General features: G+C 52.2%; 6 protein-coding genes across 6 annotated transcripts; 3 read left to right on the top strand and 3 right to left on the bottom strand.

Annotated features, from left to right (window-relative positions):
- Positions 1 to 1,019: 1,019 nt before the first annotated feature.
- On the bottom strand, positions 1,020 to 1,751 carry J4E85_001805 (uncharacterized protein; the record flags this gene model as incomplete). Its single annotated transcript, XM_051466089.1, has 1 exon — positions 1,020 to 1,751. One exon carries the CDS (start codon positions 1,749 to 1,751, stop codon positions 1,020 to 1,022), a length of 732 nt encoding a protein of 243 aa, XP_051330646.1.
- Positions 1,752 to 4,760: 3,009 nt separating this feature from the next.
- J4E85_001804 (uncharacterized protein) lies at positions 4,761 to 8,402 on the top strand (the record flags this gene model as incomplete). Its single annotated transcript, XM_051466088.1, has 1 exon — positions 4,761 to 8,402. One exon carries the CDS (start codon positions 4,761 to 4,763, stop codon positions 8,400 to 8,402), a length of 3,642 nt encoding a protein of 1,213 aa, XP_051330645.1.
- Positions 8,403 to 8,975: 573 nt separating this feature from the next.
- On the top strand, positions 8,976 to 11,687 carry J4E85_001803 (uncharacterized protein; the record flags this gene model as incomplete). The annotated part of the gene is made up of 4 exons (XM_051466087.1): positions 8,976 to 8,986; positions 9,058 to 10,391; positions 10,444 to 10,842; positions 10,891 to 11,687. The coding sequence occupies 4 exons, from the start codon at positions 8,976 to 8,978 to the stop codon at positions 11,685 to 11,687; spliced, it is 2,541 nt and encodes an 846-aa protein (XP_051330644.1).
- A 146-nt stretch (positions 11,688 to 11,833) lies between these two features.
- On the bottom strand, positions 11,834 to 13,037 carry J4E85_001802 (uncharacterized protein; the record flags this gene model as incomplete). The annotated part of the gene is made up of 2 exons (XM_051466086.1): positions 11,834 to 12,338; positions 12,394 to 13,037. 2 exons carry the CDS (start codon positions 13,035 to 13,037, stop codon positions 11,834 to 11,836), a joined length of 1,149 nt encoding a protein of 382 aa, XP_051330643.1.
- Positions 13,038 to 14,683: 1,646 nt separating this feature from the next.
- On the bottom strand, positions 14,684 to 16,841 carry J4E85_001801 (uncharacterized protein; the record flags this gene model as incomplete). Its single annotated transcript, XM_051466085.1, has 5 exons — positions 14,684 to 15,589; positions 15,639 to 16,127; positions 16,172 to 16,438; positions 16,486 to 16,679; positions 16,808 to 16,841. 5 exons carry the CDS (start codon positions 16,839 to 16,841, stop codon positions 14,684 to 14,686), a joined length of 1,890 nt encoding a protein of 629 aa, XP_051330642.1.
- A 1,150-nt stretch (positions 16,842 to 17,991) lies between these two features.
- J4E85_001800 (uncharacterized protein) lies at positions 17,992 to 19,715 on the top strand (the record flags this gene model as incomplete). The annotated part of the gene is made up of 2 exons (XM_051466084.1): positions 17,992 to 18,330; positions 18,390 to 19,715. 2 exons carry the CDS (start codon positions 17,992 to 17,994, stop codon positions 19,713 to 19,715), a joined length of 1,665 nt encoding a protein of 554 aa, XP_051330641.1.
- Positions 19,716 to 20,532: the final 817 nt, after the last annotated feature.

The raw sequence follows: 20,532 nt of genomic DNA, 5'->3' as shown, positions 1-20,532 counted from the left end.
AGTCCGCCGATGTGGGTGATATACCCCAAGCCCTACCTTGTGTTCTACACTATGTTTCGCGAGTGGCACGCACTGTCTCTGCGGCGGTAACGAGTCGTGATACGTGAGCGTGTGCAGGCGACACAGCCATGACCAGATCTAAGACTCCGCGGGCAAGGCTAAGGCTATCGGAGAGCGAGGAAGCGCATAATAGGCGATGGCGTACGCACGGAGGAATATGCGGCTAGACAGGACAATCAGCCTCGTGTATAAAGTGGCATGGTAGACACGTCAGCGACATACCTCGTGGTGGCTGCAACGGTGGTGTGGTGGCTGCGAAGGATTCACGATGCAGCACTCAAATTGCTGCGCACGAGCCGTTTGAGTCGGGTGTACCGTTCCGCCACCCCTTCGTTGATCGGCATGTATCTTAATTGCACCTCACATCCTATTCGGACCTCCTTCACTCCTCTCTTCTCTTTACAACTAATCGTGTCGAAGAATTCTTACGTTTCCTAGACTTCATGTTCAAAGTCATTTGTTCATACTATGTATGTACTACAAGATCGTCACTATAAACGCAGCATCGAACAGCCCATAATGCGGGTCTACGAAGAATAGTCCACCCTCCCACATCCATCTGATTAATTGTGACGGCGCCGTCAGACTGAAACGTTGCCGCCGCCTAGAATCCAACCCAACTACTGTGCAGTTGCTGCACATCTACGACAGCCTGCCGCCATCCAACGTCAACCCCGTCAACGCCAAATCATTTTACCGCTCCGAGTCTCCTCCAAGATCAACCTTGCGCAATCAGTAATGATCGGCATTATTCGTAGACGACCGCTGTCCCGACTCCCGACTCTCCGAGCGCTGTCGGGCGAAACAGTTGGCGCATCCGCAGAAAGAGCAATGCCAGAGAATGCAGATTGATCGAGTCCGTTTGTCAGACTCGCGTCTGGTGAACCACGACTCAACATGCCTACATGAGAATGCGGATCGGCGTTTCCTTCCATACGCCATCTAATATGCGCCCGCGTTCATGCAGCGTTCTGCTTTTCAACTATGCTATCTATCGCCATCGACCGAGTGGAAGGTGTAGTTGGCGTCGGTGGTGCCTTTACTTCCGCCTTGTTTGGAGTAATCTGCGCCTGCAGCTGTGGCTGTATCTGCGGCGGCATAGTCTGAGTCGGCGATAAGGATGTAGATGCTGCGTCCTCCTCGGTAGGTTCGTTGTCGTCTCCAAGTATCTCGTCCACTTCCCGCAGCCAGTTGGCTTTGAGGACCTCCATTGGGGGATCCAAGTCGCCAGGCTTCCCGCCGCGTCGAGCCTCCGCTGCAGTCATCTTCCTTTCACCGCGTTTGTGGGGGTGAAAGTGCATGCGTCGAAGGTGACTTGCGGCGTTGTAGCATTCGTTGTACTTCTTTCCGGTCTGGCACGCCTTACAGTTGGCCAGGAACGACTTGTCGGGCGAAGTGTCGATGGTCACCCAGACTTTACGTGCCTTTTTGTGGACACGGTTGGTATGACGTCGGAGCTCATGCTCACTGCGGAAGCCATCGGGATAGTCCCCGCAGAGCGGACACTTTAGTCGCAATACTCTGCGAGATGGAGGCTTCGAATTTGCTTCAAAGGTGGGCGAAGTAGCAGGCGTCGTCTGAATGGTAGGTGCTGTCACAATGGTCTCCCTTGGTGCTGGAGCGGGCTCTATTGGTTCGCTAGCCTTGGTATCCGTGACGGTAGGGGTAGTGGTCGCCGCATCTTCTTTCATCCTGGCTCTGGTTCTTGTAGGAGGCATCAACTTGAGGGCGCCAGATGAAGTCCAGGTAGGTTCCGACCAGGCTGAAATCCAGTAGTGCTGTGCAAGTCCGTCACACGGTCCGATACAGCTGAGTGTTGGGGAGGCTCGCTTGGTGGGGCGCGTCCTGTCGCTCTAACGGCAGCTAAAACCGACAGGTTCAGAGAATGGCAGGTGTAGTCCTGGGGTACTAGGGACGTGTGATGTGTTTCCAAGTCGATCTAGAAAGGGCGGGGGGCCAGGCAGCAAGATATCCCGATTTTCGCTGGGCCCAGTGGAGTGCGCACGAGGCTGGAATGGCGCAGTCAGCCTCGTTTCCCAAGGTGAGTGGACGAGCCTTGAGCTGCAAGCCACGCTACAAACGGCAAGCTGGCGAGCTGAGTGCCTATTGGGTCTCCTGCCTCAGGCTGAACGACGTGTGCTGAGGCCATGGCGAATCAGGTGACGCAGCCTGTTGAGCTGGGCCGGTTTCTGGGCCAGCTGGGCCAGATAATCAAAAGGAACGAAGGATTGCCGTCCAAACCCTGCTCGGATCATTCCGTCTCGCAACGAACTGCACGCCCAAGAAAGCGGAGGGTTGCGGGCTGGCTAGGGCGAGCGAGCATTGTGGTTCATGGCTTGGTCATGCTTTTCCTAATTCGATGTTCCGGCTCGCGACCGACTCTCGCAGCCCGGGAGCAACCTGGACATTGACAATTCACATCGCATCATCACCCGACATCACGACACCCTCTAGATGCTTCTGGCAAGGCAGCATCAGCATTCGCTGCACTTGTCTCTCGTTATTTCCTTGTTCAGCCTTGCTCCGGGCCTGTACCGGAAGACGCCTTTGGGCTGGCCCAAGCGGAGCCGAGGCTTTGGACGAATCAGCGAGCGTGGGAATTTGCTTGCTTTACGAAGAGTCGCCGATCCAAGGAGCCAATTGGTGTCTCAGCAAGCCTCGAGTCCAGCTGCAGAGGCATGGCTTGCACCTAGGAAGCACGACGTCTCCGTCATTCGCGATCGGCTGCAGCCTTCTTCAGCCTGGCCGGCGTTGATCTTGCGCTCTCCATCTTGCGAGTCTGTCGGGTGGGGCGCAATCAGACTGTACGAAGACACGGAGTTTGGCCCTGATCCTTCGCCTTGCTGAAGTCAGACTAGGCCACCTCTCCGATATGCGGTATATGGGCACTAGATGTAAGATCGGTCGACAGATGGCCCGAGGCTGACGTCCAGCGGCCACGAAACCTTATCCACCGATTAGCATCAAAAGACCCTACCGCGGGCGTGGTACCCCTCTTGCCCTATTCGAGCAGTGGTCGCAAAACACCATGCATCCTGTGTTGCATGAATACCACATTCGATCTGCCTGACTTGAGGCATACCATCGCGATGATGCAGCTCTGACACCGCTCCAATGCTACCCTGATAGGCTCCAGCGCGCAACATGTCAGCCTTCCCGCCCAGCGCTGAAGCACGCGCCCTGCGGAGGGAAAGGGTGTGAGTAACGCTTATCGATTCGTAAGCCTCCTAGCCTTCATAGGGCTGGGCCGACGTTTCATGTCTCGAGATGCTCGTCATTTTTGCGAAGTACAGGAAAAACCACGTTTGCGAATCGATGAGCCATACATGCCCTGCCGATGGCCTTGTTGAGGAGACTGCTTCCAAGTTCACAGGTTCAACCACACAGCTCGCATGTTTTACCCTTACACTCATCATGCGCAGACGTGCTAGCCCGTCAGCTTCGGCTCTGCCCCTCTGTCCGGGTCAACTATGCTTTTTCCTCAGCCTCACGCTGCAGATGCGAGTGCAATGCCTCTAATACGACGGATGCGGACTGTACTCATCTCGGTCCATCGTTTGGAAGCAGTGCAACCGACTGTCAGTTATTCGGAGCAGAGCTGAACATGTAGTCAACCTCTTGAGATGGTTTCAGCTTACTCGAGCAATACGCGAACATGCTCGCATTGGACTCCAACAATGTATGCAGACGTCCACCAAAAACATATCTACGGATACATGACCATAGTCTGCAAAGCTGGCAACTTGCTTCCTTTGGAGCAGGCTCGCCGTCGATCTGTAGCATATCTCGGGTACATGCCGTGGCCGAGCGGTAATAACTCAGGAGGAGAGCCTATTAGCAGATTATTATTTGTGCTCTCCGCACAGAGCAGTGTGGTGTTCGGGGAAGGTACCCGCTGCCTATCGGTTCGCTATGGGTGAAGAGGTCCACCTTGGAGCCTACATTGACGCTAGATATCCTAATTTGCTTGTTGTACCCTGGTGTAGGCTGCAGGTCCGCTCAGTTTCTTCTTTGTATGAGGTGGACGGCTATGTCTGATCTTCTTTGCACATGCGAACTACCCGACGAACACATTAGCCTACCCTAGATTCTGCCGCTGATACTAAGACGGGAAAGACAAGTCGCTACCACAGTGCCGGTATTGCTGGACGCCTGAAGTTGTTCCATGTGATCAAGTGGACTAGAACGTCTGGCAAGGCCAGTCTATGTATCATATGGCTTGCATGCTGAGGAACGTGTTATTGAAGACCACCTTGGCATTTGGTGTTCGTGGCTGGCTTTTCTGACCATCCCCGGTAGTACGAACATTAACATTCCATACTCGTCAAGCAGCTCAAAACGACAGCCCGCATACGAAGTTTGATGTGTCTTATGAGAAATTCGGATGGCCTGGTGAGTGTGAAGACAGAATGGCATGTGAAGGAGCTGTTGCACACGGGCCCACTCTTGACGTTTGGATGAGAAACAGGGGTGCAGACGATCATGCTTCTCCTACCGAGGCCATCGTCCAGACAGCATCGAGCCGCCCACCCCACATATGATTTCATACGCTGCTACGTAGGCCCTACACGTGAGCATCTCGTCGCAACATCGCCTGGTCGCGATACCCCGGACACGGCCGCACCTCTGCTCGCGCAGCCGTCGGCATCCGCCATGCGCCCCCCTGGCCCTTCGAGGTGACATAGGCGCCATCACCAGCAATGTCAGCAAGCTCCAGCCATGGCCGGCCGTCGGGAGACTCGGACCGCTGGACGACTTCCTCGCACACATACATCGCCAGCAACTCGGGCGCCTACACCGACCACGGCGAAGGCAGCTCTTCCCCGCGGCGGAGCCAAGATTTCAGACCCAGCACAGGCGCAACCAACGACGCAGGGAGCTCAGCATCGGGCAGCCTGCTGGCTAGGGACTCGGTGCACGAGGAAGACTTTGCGCGCCGGAAGCAGCGCGTTCGCAGATCTGGCGGCTTCCTGCTAGATTCAAATTTCCCCAGCGGGCCACGGCAGCGACATGGCAACCACGAGGCTCACCGGGACGAGGCAAAGGGCAAGCGCACCTCGCGACACCATGGCACACACGAGAAGGATGCAGCCAGCTCGCCTCTGTCGCGAGAGGTACAGCGAGATGGCCCAGGCCCTGCCCCCGGCGCAGCATCCCGCATCAACTTCACCGACTCCCAGGACCGACACGACGAGCGCATACGCATTGGCAAGACTAGGGGGAGCGCATACAACATGCAGCCTCCAGCCCGTGATCGAGACCCCTCGCCCAACACCGCGCAGCCACGGCAGGCCATTGACCCGAACCAGCTGGTACACATGGCGCTGAACCTGAGCGAGAGTCGAAGGCGACACATCAGCAGTGGTCAGCTCCTGGCATCCCAGTCACGAGTCCCCTCTGCTTCTCAGCGAGAGGGCAGCTTCTCCAACTATGGCGCTGGCGGCAGTCTCAAGCAGTATCTCAACGAGCAACGGCGCACTTCACGCAACATATCCCCAATGGGCGGCCAGAGCTCTCCTACGCGCCACATGTCTACCTCCATGCAGAGAAGCGCATCCATTGCGTTTCCCGGCTCGCAGAACATCAACCCGTCTCCTGCCACGATTGCTCGAGTCGAGAAAGCGCGCGCGTACATCGAGCTTCGCATGGAGTATCTGCGGCTTCTGGAATTTCTACCGCCTCTGAAGCCCGATGCTAACAACCCAGGCAACTTCGTCTTTTCCTCAAACAGCGTCCCAGGCAGTCCCCAGGCACAGCTCACCCGCGTGCCGTCTCACGCTGGCAAACAGCACGAACTCGGCCGACCGTACAACCCTCTCCAATACATACGAAACCGCCGGAGCAGGGCTCGGGAGCGAGTGACGCTCGACCACTCTTCGGAAGAATTCGACGACGTTGAGCAGGTACGCGAGTGGGTGGATCGCGTTGAGCAGCATGCGAAGCGAGCCGGCTACCGTCGAGACGATGCAGTACAGCTGCCCAAGATACACCACGATCACGAAGTCCCACCTGCCCCGAGCAAGCCTGCGAGACCTCACAAAGGCTGGATCTTCAGCCCACAAGAGTTGCTTGCGGACGCGCACTGGCTGGAACAAGGCGAAAACAAGCTGCTTGTGGAGAATCGCTACGGCCGGAAGGTATATCCGCCTCCCAAGGAGGTGCAGCCAAAAGACTTCCTATCACCGCGCGCAAGCAAAGACTACCCTGACAACCGGAGGAAGAGTTGGATTGATGGCCTGCCCAGCATCGCAGTCGATCACACGACAGGTGACGAGAGCGACAAAGGCAGCGAACGTGGGCGCAAGCGAAGGTTGCTTCCAGCGCTGCGAACTGATAGCCCCAGAGGCGGCAAGCATTCTAGACGGGGCTCACGGCTGCGCAGCCATGACGATAGCGATAGCTCAGAGTCAGAATCAGATACTCGCAAACGAAAGACTCGTATAGTCACCGACCCAGATCACAACACCGGTCCTTTGGCTTTGCTTCTTGAGCAACAAGCTCGAGAGTCACAACCCAAGTCAACCCCTGACTTCACACCAGATACGCCGAACAAATGGGGGCGAAATGAAGAGGTCACATCAGACAGCAGGCCATCTAGAGACTCGCTGGAAGTACCCCGCCCCACGAACGGCTTCGCATACATGAAGGAGCGGCGCAACTTCAAGATGCCACCTAAGGCTCGTACAGCTCTTTCTCTTTCCATTGACGATAATGAACCTCGTTCGTCTTTCGACGACCAAGACAGCTCAGCTCCAAACACTCCACACGCCAAACGTTTCCCGCATATTGGAGGCGATCTCTCATCACCTCCAAGTCGATCAAACTCACAGACGAGGAAAGCGAAACGGGGCAAGTTCAACAGCATTTTCCATTCGCATGACCATAGTGATGATCACAAACACGAATTCCGCCCAGAATCTGCTGGAACAGACAGGAAGGCCAGATCTCGGCAGACCAGCGAGGAAACTCCAGACGACAAAGAGGACAAACACATCGGAACAGCCATCCTAGCAGCTCCTGGTGCTGTGATGAATCTACTCGGTCACCGCAAGAATGATAGTGTCAGTAGCTTGCCTAGTCCGGATAAGCTACGTCGCAGGGACACCCAGGAACCACATTCAGCTGTCACAAGATTCTTCAAGGGCGTGAAGAATGAGGGCACCAAAGTCGGTGATATCATCTTCAGAAGAGACCGGGCCGACGACTCGGATGCGGACACCGTGTCTGATCGCAACTCTGTCGATTTCGACGATTATGGCACTGTCAAAGCCAAGCACAACAAACGGCCACCGATGAGTCGGACCGTCACGGCAGGGACAGATGGTAGTGTTACCAACAACGACCGCAACCATCTTGATCTACCTTCGTTTCGGCCAATTCACACAATCCCCGATGAGGAATCGGATTTTGAGCATCACATCTCACGTCAGGCGCGAGAGCAGAAGAACAGTCGCTCTCCTAGAATTGATCGGCTTTTACCACCACGTATGGACCTTGGTACTATATCCGGGAACTCTTCCGCAGGAGATCTTACTCTTACCCAGAGCCATAGTCAGGAGCGCATCAATGAAGTCCTCGCTCGGCCTGGCGGTGACATGGTGGGCCTCCCTCCCACTGGACTCCGAAACGCACAGGGCTCGCATAGGCAGCGCAGTGCCTCTCGGCCCGGGCTTAACGGGAGACATTGGAGCATTGCCGACGGCGATGATAATGCTGCTGATCGTAACAAAAACGCGAATGGCGTTACCCAAGCGGACATCGCTCGAGTGCGCGCTCTATTCCTCTGCTCAGGCGTCAAAGCAAGGGAAATCGACCGGCGCGCGCACAGTATAAGAGATCCGCCTCCCGACTTCCTGAGTCGCGCTGCCGCTACATCAAAAATGCGACTCTACCCCGTTCCGCGCAAGGAAGAGCACGTTCTTGCTGCACGCATGTTGGTCAAAGATCTGGAGTCATCCACAAAGGCACTACAGTCCTCACTTGAGTGTTTCCGCGATAAAGCCATTCAGCAACTCACCAACCAGATCTCGGCTTTGCAATCTACGGTGGACTCGGACCTCATGCCGCGTATCCTAGAAAGCGGGGACCAAGCTGTGCGCATCACAAGTGAGGTTTCTGGACAAGGCCCCCTGCAGGTCAAGCAGATCACAGACGAGATTGACCGCATGATTCGCACGCGCAAACGCAGGATGCGCTGGATCCGAGGATTTGGGTGGATGCTCGTTGAATGGGCTCTCGTCGCGCTCATGTGGTGTCTTTGGCTCATCGTTGTGCTCGTCGGATCTGTCAAGAGAGTATTTGGTGTGGGAATTGGAGTGATCAGGTGGCTGCTGTGGCTCTAGGTGTGCCCAGTAGTGTTCAGTTTATTTTCTTGCATACGACGGCGTTAGATATTTTATCGGGATCTTTCCTTTGTGGGCGTTTTGGATAGTGGGTAACAGGCTTGCATACTGCGATACCACGCGTTATAGACTGTTGTACGAATATTGGATGGGGCTTTCTTGGCTACGTAGGCATACATATAAAATTGTAATAATGTCGACTGGGTTCATCATGCGCGCATTAATTGTACTGGACGCCTTAATATATCTAGTGCATGATTGGACAGACCCGGGTCTGTAATGTTGGTTTGCTGTCTTAAAGTGAGTCGCACGTGACCTGCATGAATCCGCGCCACTGACGCGTCTACGTCATCGGCGTCCTTGCTTGACAGGCTTCACCCATCGCTCTCCGCAACACTAGTCAACACAGGCAGAAGCGCGCAAAGCCTCCGTCACAACCTCTTCCGCTTTGCCAATCTGCAATTTCTCGTCCTGCATCGGCTATGAGGCATTGCTAATCAGTTCTTGCCCCACAACAGACACCCGGCATGGATCTTCAGACGGTGTTCGTCGCCAAAGACCATGGCACCAGCCATGTCCAGTCGGTACGTACCTGCGTCCACACCCCGACTTTACTCAAAACGCGTGTACTAACATCCCCTGTCACGAAGTCTAGCGGCCCTTCTTCGTTCGCGTCACTCGCTGCAGCTTTCGTGCCCACGGCCGTGATTGCGACTTTGTACATGGTCGCGTTTGTCCTCATCTGGCGCCGCTTCCCCAAGATCTACTCACCACGGACGTTTATTGGCACCGTACCAGAGAAGGATCGCACGCCATGTTCGAAATCGCCGGGCTACTTCGAATGGGTCCACACCATGAGGACCGTTCCGGACAAGTTTATGCTATACCACCAGTCGCTTGATTCGTACTTGTTCCTGCGATTCATGAGGACTCTTATCTTCATCTGCGTCGGCGGTGCAGTCATTACCTGGCCTATCCTTCTGCCTGCCAATTATACCGGTGGCGGCAATTCCAAGGAACTTAATCGCGTTGGTATCGGCAATGTGAAGCACAAGGACCATCTCTATGCGCATGCCGTTGTGGCATGGATATTTTTCAGTTTTGTCATGTTCACTGTTGCGCGGGAACGCCTATGGCTCATCGGACTGCGACAAGCATGGAACTTATCGAAGCCGAACGCGAAGAGGTTGTCTTCACGCACCGTACTCTACCTCTCAGCACCTACTGCAGCTCTCGACGAAGGCAACATGCAGCGGTTCTTCGGCGACGATGCAGTCAGGATCTGGCCAGTCACCAAAGGCGAGAAGCTTGTGTCGCTCGTTTCAGAGAGGAACTCGAAAGTCGAGGAGCTAGAGGGTGCCGAGATGTCCCTAATTCTGAACGTCAACAAGGAAGTTGGGAAGAGCCACAACCGCAACATCAAATACGAGCAGCTACCCAAGCAAATGAAGAAGTCCCTACGACCTACACACAAATCCAAGACACCAGTGGTTGGCAAGGAAGTTGACAGCATCAGCTATTTCCGAGACCAGATTAAGGAGAAAGAGAATGACATCGAGAAGGCTCGCGAATCGAATGAGACAGCTGAGAGTCTTGGTGGAGCTGCGGCGGTCTTCGTTGAGTTTCGCACCCAGCCCGCGGCTCAGAGAGCCTACCAACAGATCGCATCGTCTGACATTCTGTCTCTCACCCCTCGCTTTGTCGGTACTACGCCCAATGAAGTTATCTGGGCCAACCTGAACCTAGCACCTGCGCGTCGGATATCTCAGAGTGGAGTCGCCATCACCCTAGTCGTCGCTGTCATCATACTTTGGTCCATTCCAGTTGGAGTAGTCGGTGCATTGTCGAATGTTGAATATCTCGCCGAGAATTTTAAATGGCTCGCGTTCCTCAACAAGCTTCCATCCGGACTTATGAGCCTACTTAGTGGTCTCCTACCTTCTCTGGCCTTGAGCGCATTAGCTAGTTACGTACCTAAAATCTTTAGGTGTAAGTGTCCTCCTTTGACCTATATTGCTACCTTCGGGCTGACATAATGTAGACATCTTTACAAAATTCGGAGAGCCGACTAAGACTGTCATTGAGCTGAAGGTGCTCAAATGGTACTTTGTCTTCCAAGTACTGCAGGTCTTCCTTGTCACCACACTCGCTTCAGGTGCTGCAGCGGTAGTATCGCAAATCGTCAAAGACCCAAGCCGAATACCACAGCAACTCGCGGAGCGTTTGCCGAGAGCATCAAACACCTATCTGGCGTACTTCATTGTCCAGGCTTTGACCAATGCCCCAAGTAACATACTGAACTACACCGACGTGCTGTCGTATGTTTTTTTCGACAGATTCTTCGATAAGACCCCCCGTCAGAAGTACAATAGCTTCATCACAATGAGAGGTATGGCTTGGGGTAAGCTATTCCCGAAGTACGGCAACTTTGTCGTCATCGGTAAGTCATCTCAGAAGTCACAGACGACCTGTTACTGATCTATCGCAGCGATCGTTTACTCCTGTATCGCGCCTCTCGTTCTTGGCGTCGCTGCTATCGGTCTTGTAATCTTCTACTGGTGCTACCAGTACCAGCTGTTGTATACCGCGACACCGAAAATCGACACTAAAGGACACGCGTACACGCTTTCTCTGCAGCACCTTCTCACTGGCGTCTACATCGCTGAGCTCTGCCTTATCGGTCTTTTCAGTCTACGCGAAGCAACTGGTCCTCTAATCATGCTTGTCGTTCTTCTTTTCGCCACTGCCATCTTCAACTACGTTACGAACCGCTACTTTGCTCCGCTCGAGCAGTACCTACCCGCAGATCTCGCGCTCGATTCTGAAGACGGTGAGCAAGCACCACTACTGTCTTCGGCGGAGGAAGGCGAGTCTGAAGCTCTCCAGCACGCTGAGTCGAGGATCGATCGTGTGAGTGAACGGACGCGTGTGCCGTCTAAGGTCGTTTCGCCTGTCGCCCGTTTCTTACAACCACATGTCTTCGGTAGCTACACTGCCTTGAAGGCTTGGCTGCGTGACGGCGACTTTGACGAAGATGAGGAACCTCAATACAGCGACGAGGACCTGAAGAAGGCCTACCTGAACCCTGCTTTCACGAGTAAGACGCCGGTTGTTTGGTTGGCAAAGGATAGCATTGGCGCGAGTAAGCATGAGATTAGCGAGAACGAGAAGACGGGGCTGAAGGCTACTGATCAAGGTGCGTGGATCACGGGAGATGGCAAGTTGAAGTGGAGTGTGGATAATTTCGAGGAGGTTCCTGTGTTCAAGAAGGCTATCAAGTGGTGAGGGCATGAGGGATGGGTGAGACTGGAGTTAGGGTAGTAAAAGCGGATACAAAGGAAAAGTCAGGAAAGTAATCTCGTAAATTCACGAATCCTGTTGTTGCATGTCGCTGCGGACCATATCAGTCGTGGCCGCGTACCAAACAGCCCCTACTCTTCCTCATCCTCCTCACCCTCTCGCTGCTCCTCAAAAATCTTCCTCCCCTCCTTCACCAACGCCCCTTCATCCTCACCATCTTCCTCCACTCCAGCTAGAACAGCAGTCTTCACATACGTCAATTTCTTCACCTCGCTCTCGTGGAATAACTTCATGGTTTTCCCGTACACTGGGTTCTTCTTGGGGAAGAAAGACAAACAAGCTAGGTCCTGGGGCGTGAGACTGTACTTGTTCTTGCACTCTGTTTGGTTGATGACGTCGGATGGCTCTTCGGTGAGGTTCGAGTCGGCGGCGAGGGTGTGTGCTGATACGTATGCTGACCATTTCTGTTTGGGTGTTTTTTCTTTGGTGAGTTTGGTGGGCTTGACTGGGGCGTCCTTCTTCGATTTCTCGGGTTTGGCTGGGGCGTCCTTCTTCTCTTTTGTCGGCGTGGACTTGTCAGCCTTCTTCACCTTCGTCGATTTCGCTTCGTTCTCAGTCTCAGGATCATCTTTGTGTCTGGAATCTCCTGTTAGTATATCTCCTCCCTCAGATAACACACATGTCAACTTACTCTGCGTCCCAAATCTCCTCCCCCTTCCTCAAAACCTCATCATCTCCCCCCTCCACTCCCTCCAGCATCCCTAGCTTCCTGAAGCACAACTCTTTCACGTCCTCCTCGAGGAACAACTTCATCGTGCCACCATACAACGGGTTCTTCTTCTCGTACCGCAGCAAAGAAGTCAGTTCCTCTTTCTTGAGCCCGTACTTCTTCAGCGCGTCGGTTTGCGTGATGCTTTCTTCTTTGCTGGGTTCCTCCTCTAACATCTCGCCTTCCACGGAGTGGGCTGCGAGCCAATCCTGCCATTTTTGTTTGTACAGGGCTTTGTCAGCTTTTACTTGCTTCTCGTGAGCTTCTTTGGCGAGGGTCTCGGGGTCTTTCTTTTGGCGCTTGGGTTTGTGGGCGGTTTCGTTGGCAGAAGCATTATCATCGTCATTGTCGGATTCGGCGGGGCGCTTGGGGTTCATGGAGGCCTTCTTCCCCGATACGGTGGTCGCGTTTGGTGCTGCTTTTGTCCTTTTTGTAGGCCCAGGCTTTTTGGGGGTAGCTGTAGAAGTCTTCCTGGGCTTTCGCTTCTTATCCTCGAAATCCGAGCCTTTAGATGCGGATGTGTATTTCACCGCTTTGGTTGCGCGGCTGGATTTGCGTGTAGACATTAAGAAGATTATAGATCTAAGAAGAAGAATTAGGTATATAAAGCAGCTAAAATCTAGTAATTCCTCTCTACTAGTGTCTACTAAAAGTATAATATAAAATATATAAACTCTAATTAAGCCTACTAAGTATAAGTAGAGTTAAAGCTTTTAAAGAATAGTAAAGCTATATATTTTATTTAGGTTTTTATTAATAACTATAGTATATAAAGTAACTAAGTGTCTTTAAAACTCTAATAATATAAATTCTTACTAGGTAGCGTTAAATATCTTTCTTATATAGCTTTTACTTACTTTTTTATCTATCTTTCTCTTTTTTATCTAAAGCTTTTTTATTAAGCTTAAAAATCTCTTTATTATTAAAACTACTTTTTTAAAAGCTATAAGTATACTTTTAGAAACTTACTTAAGTTTTAGCGTATTACGCGCTATAACTTTAAAACTTATTTTATATAAAATAAGTCTTTTTTCTATAATACTTACTAGTTTTACTAACTATACGTTAGTATAAATAGTTAGTATTAATAGCTTATTATTTATATTCTCTAACTAAGCTACTAAAAGTTATTAGGCTTTCTAATTTAACTTTTATATTATTAGTAATATTATTCTTTATAATTATAATAATATATTACTTATTATCTTCTTTATACTTTAAAAAATACTTTTTTACTATACTAAAATTCTTAACTTATATCTTAACTTTAGCTCTTATATTTAGTCTAATATTATATATATTAAAGAATAAGTTTAGTAAATAAAAGTAATAGCGTAAGAAATAATTAATATAAGCTTTATAGTAAGCTTATAGAAAGTAAAAAGTATAGCGTAAATAGTAGAAATATTATTATATTATTATAGTAGCGTAAAGTAGATAGTTAAAGAATATAAGTTTTATTAGTTATATATATAGGCGTCTTATTAAAATTAAATTACATTACTATTATTATTAGTAGCTATTGTTAGTAATAAGAGCAAAATATATAATACTAAAATTAGTAACTCTAAAACAGGCACAGTGACCCTAGTGTAGACATTTCGGCTTTTGGTGTGGTGGTGTAGTTATTTGGATATGCTGAACTCGAGAGAACTGTGCTCCCCGGATGTGATGGCTATTAACGAATCCCGTGAGTGGTGAAGGTTAAAGTAAATTCTTCAGAAACACGAGAAAGCGAGAGAAGAAGCGGAATTGTTTATAGATCGGTGACTTCCGTAATCTCTCGCGTCTTACGACAAGAAAAGGACAAAGCAGGTTTCACGTTGCAGTGTTCCTGCCGGATCGGATTGGGCAAGTTCGCGTTCAAAGGAACGCTTGGACTTACGCAGGAGCGACTGTAAGATTGGACGCTACGTCATTGCGGCGATCGTGCTGCGAAAACCATGTTTTGGTTGCCGTGTTGCGATAATGTATCAAATCATTGCGAGATACCAATATACTAATTCAGGCGGTTGTTGTCAAGTTCTTTCTCTCCTACGAGTGCGTACTGGTGTTCACCAGCCCTGCACGTGCTAACGTGGGCACTATTTGCATTAAGCCTAGTTTAGGCGCGCATTGAGCTGTGTCAACTGGCATACCTCGGGTTGCTACTGCCTGCTTCTCATCGTGAGAATCGATTGTATTTCCTCAAAACTGCAATGAACTTCCCCATTCAGTCAACGCGCAGACTATCTATCCTTTCCACAACATCCATGCCATCCACACCTTTGATCAAATCTGCCGCCTTCTCTGCAACAGCATACACTAAGCTGACAATATTTCCTTGTACATGAGTTGGGAAGATACTAGCATCCACCACCCTCAGTCCCTCCACGCCGTGAACTTTGAGCTCCGCATCTACAACACCGCCTTTCTCCTTTGGTAGCATGGCACAAGTACCAACGGGATGATACTCCGTCACCGTACTATTCTGCACAAAGGTCTTCGCTTCTTCCAGTGTCTTGGGCACTGGGCCGGCGGTTTTAGACGTGATGAGGTTGCCATCGGGGTCTCGGCGGAGGACTGAGGCAAGCGGCTCTACGGATGTGAAGGAGATACAGTGAAGGAGCGCTCGGGCCATCATGTCGAGATCGAGGGGATGAGAGAAGTACGCTGGGTCGATTGTAGGATACGCGGTAGGGTCAGAGCTGTTGATATGCACACTACCGCGAGACAGAGAACGTGTACTGCATGCGCCAATGGTGCACCACATACCCTCTTCTACAGACGGAAACAGTCCGCTAGCCGACTCTGGGTTCTGCATCTGTGCGCCCGTAGGCAGCATTACGATTTGACAAACTGCTTCTTTAGGATCGAGGAGTTGGCGCCCATAGAGGGCGTCGCGACCTGCAGGGTCGGCATCGGGATGTTTACTGCGGAAGTCTTCAAGGAGAGATCGGATGTGCGACTCTGCGTTCGGAAAGTCGGGTTCAATCTTTGCGAGAGAGGCGAAGCCTGTCGTTGTAGGCGCTCCTGCAAATGGACCGGCTTTGTGGGTAATGTATGCTTCTAGGGCTTGCTGCATGACAGCTGGGTTCTGGACGAGAGCTTCGGCGGTTGGGTATTCATCTTTTACACCCTGGGGAAGGTCAGTGTATGAAAGTAACCAAAGCAATATACACACTCACCAGTACGAGACCAGTTGCTGTGTGATCGGACAAGTTCTCTCCGACGCCTGGGAGATCGACGAGGACGTCAATTCCAGCCTTCTCAAGTACAGTAGATGACCCGATACCGGAGAGTTCTAGGATCTGGGGGGAGTTGACAACGCCGCCGCAGATTATGACCTCTTTGCTCGCGTTCATCATGTGCGTAGTGCCATCAACTGTGAATTGAACACCGGTGGCCTTGACACTCTCCCCGGTCTTCTCAAGCTCGATTCTAGAGACCAGCGCATGAGTGATAAGAGTCATGTTTGACCTGTCCGCGTTGGGCTCGTAGTAATCTCTCGCAGCGTAGCTTCGTCTGTTATGCTTGGGGTCGATAGTGTTGAGCTGATTGAAGCCGCCAATCGCTGAGCCGGTACGAGGATCCTTTGCGGGCGAGTATCCGGCGTTTACTACAGTCTTGGGCCACACGTCCTGGCCCCATGTAACGTCGGTTTCTGGGAAAGATATCTAGTTCGATCAGCAAGATCCATGAGTTGCCAACGACGACTGACATGAACTGGACCAGAGGTGCCGCGAAGTGATTTGTCGAGGTATTTGTCGTCCATGCCCTTTCCGAAGGTCTCTGATGCTGGGTGATATGTTTCGAATTTCTTGTAGTAGGCCTTCATATCGTCAAAGGACCAGCCTTTGTTGCCGAGCTCTGCCCAGTTGTCCAGATCTTGCTTGGAAGCCATGCTGAACATGTTGTAATTGATAGCTGAGCTCCCACCGAGGACTTTACCTCGGGCCCAGCCATGCACCCGACCGACTGTGCCCTCCTGCCAGATTGTTAGATGAAGCCAATTGCAGCACATCATGTGCTTACCTGAGGGACAGTCTTGTAATCCCAATCATATTGTGGTTTGCCCCAGAGCTGGGTAAACATGTTTGGTGCGTCGATCAAGAGGTCATTCAGTCCATTGCCGCCAGCTTCAAGGATAGCTACAGAAACTTCGGGGTCCTCTGTTAGACGAGCTGCAATGACCAAGCCCGCGGTGCCACCTCCAACAACGATGTAGTCTGCAAGTATTGAAGAGTTAGCAAAGGAATATACTGATCAGACGTTCAGGTAGTCTTTGAGATTCAATCCATGCAGTCGAAGTAAAGAATAGTTCTGCTTTTCTATGAGTAAATGAAGATGTACGTACCATACGACTTGCTTGTCAAATCCTTGAGAGACATGACGGCCAACAGTTGTAATATCTCGAATGAATCAAGAGTGCGGAAATAGACCAGATTATATATAATGGCGTACTGCAGTGATAACTTAGTGTTTCTCAAAGATGTGGAGTGCAAGGTGAAGGCTATCAGCTGGGCGGGGCTGCGCACTACTGTGCCTTTGATCTGCAGGGCTGGCTTTTGGGCTGCCACGAGGCTTGTTCGAGAACCATGTCCGCAGAACCCCCAGACCATAGCCCCATACAGTTGCAATAGGCGAGAGTACACCGATGGACCTCGTGCCAGCTCGCTCCAGGCATCCGGTCAGTACTCATTGGGCAAAGAGCAATACCAAACGGATGAACCGAGCAGTCCATTAGCTTTCGTGGTAGTTCCAGTTCTTCGAGGCGTCCGTGTGGGGATCTAGATTGGCGATGGGTTCACGCGGGGCAGTTCTTTGTCGGCCTACCCGTGAATGTAGCTGGGTAGGTATTCAGCATTCGGTAGCCGTGATCATAGATATTCCCGCACCACATCACACATGTTACTAAAACTGTTGCCGGCGAGTTGAGCGTGTTTCAGTTCCGCACTAAAGTTCACCTTCCTCGATAAGTCGTGATGTTACGAGAAGGCGACGAGCTGACGCAGCAGAATCCACCTGGTACGCAGCTGAACAGCCCTATGTCAGCCCTTACCTGTGGCCAAGATGGCTAGGCTACTTGCATGCGGGGTAGCTTTACGAGCTTTCGTCAGGCACCGGGCCATGTCTCGGCCTCGTGATAGCAGATGGCGACGCCAGGCATTAGCGGGACCTACTCATTGCCAACGCAGCAGCGAAACGGTCCCGCAGGCAAGGCGCCGCTCTTTTCATTCAAAATCTGCGCGGCGACCTCGACTAATGCAAAAAGATGTGCCGAAGGATGCTGATTTGGAGCTCTGCGTGTCGTCGACGGGTGCTGTGTCTAGAGCTACTTCGGATGAGACCTCGAGCAGGTTCAGACGGCCGTGGTAATTCTCTAGGCACCCGCAATCGACAGCTTTCGTCAAGTTGCCCGATTCGGACCATGCCGCGGCTAGGTGCACAGACCCCCAGTCTGCGAATGCTCCACCAAAAAGTTTCTAGAGCTTGCAACTTTCGACTTGCGACAACGAACTTCCGCAATCACGTCCGGCCATGCTCACCGAACAATTCGTCGCCGCCATATCGGCATCGACTAAGCCAAACACGGGCGTCACCAAAGATGCGGGTATCTTCGTCCACGAGTTCCAGCCGCTCGTCGCCCAAAGACAGGCCCTCAAGAAGAGCGCGGCTGCGCCTAATGGCATAGCTGTGAGCGCCTCGCATATCTTCGCTGCGCAGTCGGAGAAGGCGATTGTCCATGTCTACAGCAGAGAGAAGGGCAACCAGGAGGCCCTCGTGCCCTTCCCGGAGAGGATACACAGCATCGCACTCGCCGCGCAGGACAGCGTGCTCTTGCTGGGGACTGAGAGCGGGCGCATACTAGCCTGGGAGGTCAGTCATGAGTTTGGAATTATAGGTGTAGTGTGCAACTTCTCTAATACATATTTCAGGTCTGCTCAGGCCGCCTTGTCTCTACCTCCACGTCCCATCTCCAGCCAGTCACGAGCATTGTTGTCGACCCGTCGTCCAACTTCTTCCTCTCAGGCTCCTCGGATGCCATGATCCACGTATGGGCGCTTCCCACGATACTGTCATTCTCTCCCGACGCCTCGCGTTCGCCGTTCCAAACCCTCTCTACCCACCGCGGCCCCATCTCGTCCATCGCGTGCGGGCACAGCTCGAGCACAGCCAACATCGCCGTGTCAATATCAGGGGACAAGTCGGCTATAGTATGGGACTACCACCATGGCCAAGCTCTACGCACATATCTGCTGCCTGAGATACCGACTGCAGTCACTCTCGACCCTGCAGACCGCGCATTCTATGTGGCTTACGCTGACGGCAGCTTACAAACCATCGACTTCTACGATGACGTCCAGAAGACTACCTCAATAGACGTCCTTCGAGATAGTGCCTCGTCTCACCGGCCAATTCAGCCGCCGCCAAAGAGCCGGTTCAATGCAGAGTCGCAGAAGCTCGGCGGAGCCCTCTGTCTGAGCCTTAGCTGGGACGGCACAGCAATAATATCGGGCCACGCCAGCGGCAAGATAGCACTCTGGGATACTGCAAAGTCCAACTATCTTTCCACCCCTGCCAATCTTCCTGGTCCTGTCTCAAACCTTCGATTCCTCCCGCCGACTGGCTTTCCCAACGCACCGGAACCGACTTTCAAGATCCAGGCTATTGTCAAGCCGAAACAAGATGTAGGGCTGACGAGCAGCGTAAATGGCCTGATTCCGCCAAACTATACCTTGAACCTGCAGCTGACGGGTCGGCTGCGCAGCCCCCACGTTTCTGCCACTGAGAAGAGATCTGCGGGAAGAAGCGCCTTCGAGGAAGCTCTTACGCACTCCAGTTTCCCTGCCAGTATGCTGGAGGAGAGCTTAGCCGAGCTGGACTCCTGGGCTGCCCAGCCCAAGGGCGCTTCAGCCTCGACAGCCGACTTCATGGCGCTGGACGAAGGTAGTGCGACTACATCCGATTCCTCAGGCAAAGCTCAGCAGGCCGAAGTAAAGGAGTTGAAGAAGCAGCTTGCAAGTCTGCAACGCATCCAAAAAGTTACATTCTCCCAACTTTCAGAATTGCGCGACGAGAACGACTACTTCAAGGGCCAAGAAAAGAAGAGGGCTGAACGCACCAAAACACGAGCGAAGAGAAGAATGGGTGCTAACGGCGCAAGTCGCAAGCAGACCAACGGGGATGTGGAGATGAACGACGGCACAGACGCCACTTCCGGGTCTGAATCGGATGATACCGATGCAGCTGACGAGTCCTGAGCACCGACGATAGCGGGGCTGCGTACAAGGCCACGATACCGACAAAGGTTCTTCGCGATAAGGCGGCTCCTGCGGCATAGAATGGGAGAGATGCTGCACAGGCTTGCGCCCGCAGTCTTGGTATAACCGCAGCACTAGACTTCGATATGTAGTACGTTTACGCGACTAGTGTCCTGATCGCCTAGCATGTACATCACGACATGGCAAGAGTCCGAAACACCACGTCGGAAAACCGCGGCATTGATATCCTTCGCCTACGTTTCCCAGCCGGTGAACTCCGAGACTGCTCATGTCAGATCCCCAAGACGAATATTCGTATTCACGGACTTTCTACTGTATCGCGAAAACCACAAAGACGCCCGGGTCAAAGTTCTTGAACACATAGCCAAGCCCTCTTCAAGCCGTCATCACACAAAGCGGGGTAGCCCGTGCAGGTTTCCTCTTCGCAATTGTGCTACTATTGACGAACATGATTGTACTGCGCAAGCACGACGCCGTGTCTTCAATGTCACGCTTGGATCAACGTCAGCTGCACCGCGGGACGAAAAGCCAAGTTCAGAGGCTGCGGCCGGTTTTCGATCACGCAGCTCTTCAACCCGTCCTGCTGTGCTACTGTTCGGCTTACGCCGCAGGTTCATGCTTCATTCCACGGACCTCTCTCTGTTAATGAGCAGCCTTTGGATGAAAGGTGGAGGCAATGTAGTTGGCTGCTGTGAGACACGACCTCATCATCCGGCCGGCAATTGCAAAACTTCTCCTTTCGCTGTGCGTGAGCCGCAAGCTTCACTTTCCTCCCCAGGACGAAACAGAGCAAGAG

The sequence above is a fragment of the Alternaria conjuncta genome, assembly GCF_024043145.1.
Source record: "Alternaria conjuncta strain BMP 0040 chromosome Unknown scaffold_2, whole genome shotgun sequence".
NCBI classification, from domain to species: domain Eukaryota; kingdom Fungi; phylum Ascomycota; class Dothideomycetes; order Pleosporales; family Pleosporaceae; genus Alternaria; species Alternaria conjuncta.
This window is presented reverse-complemented; position numbering and strand designations above follow the sequence as displayed.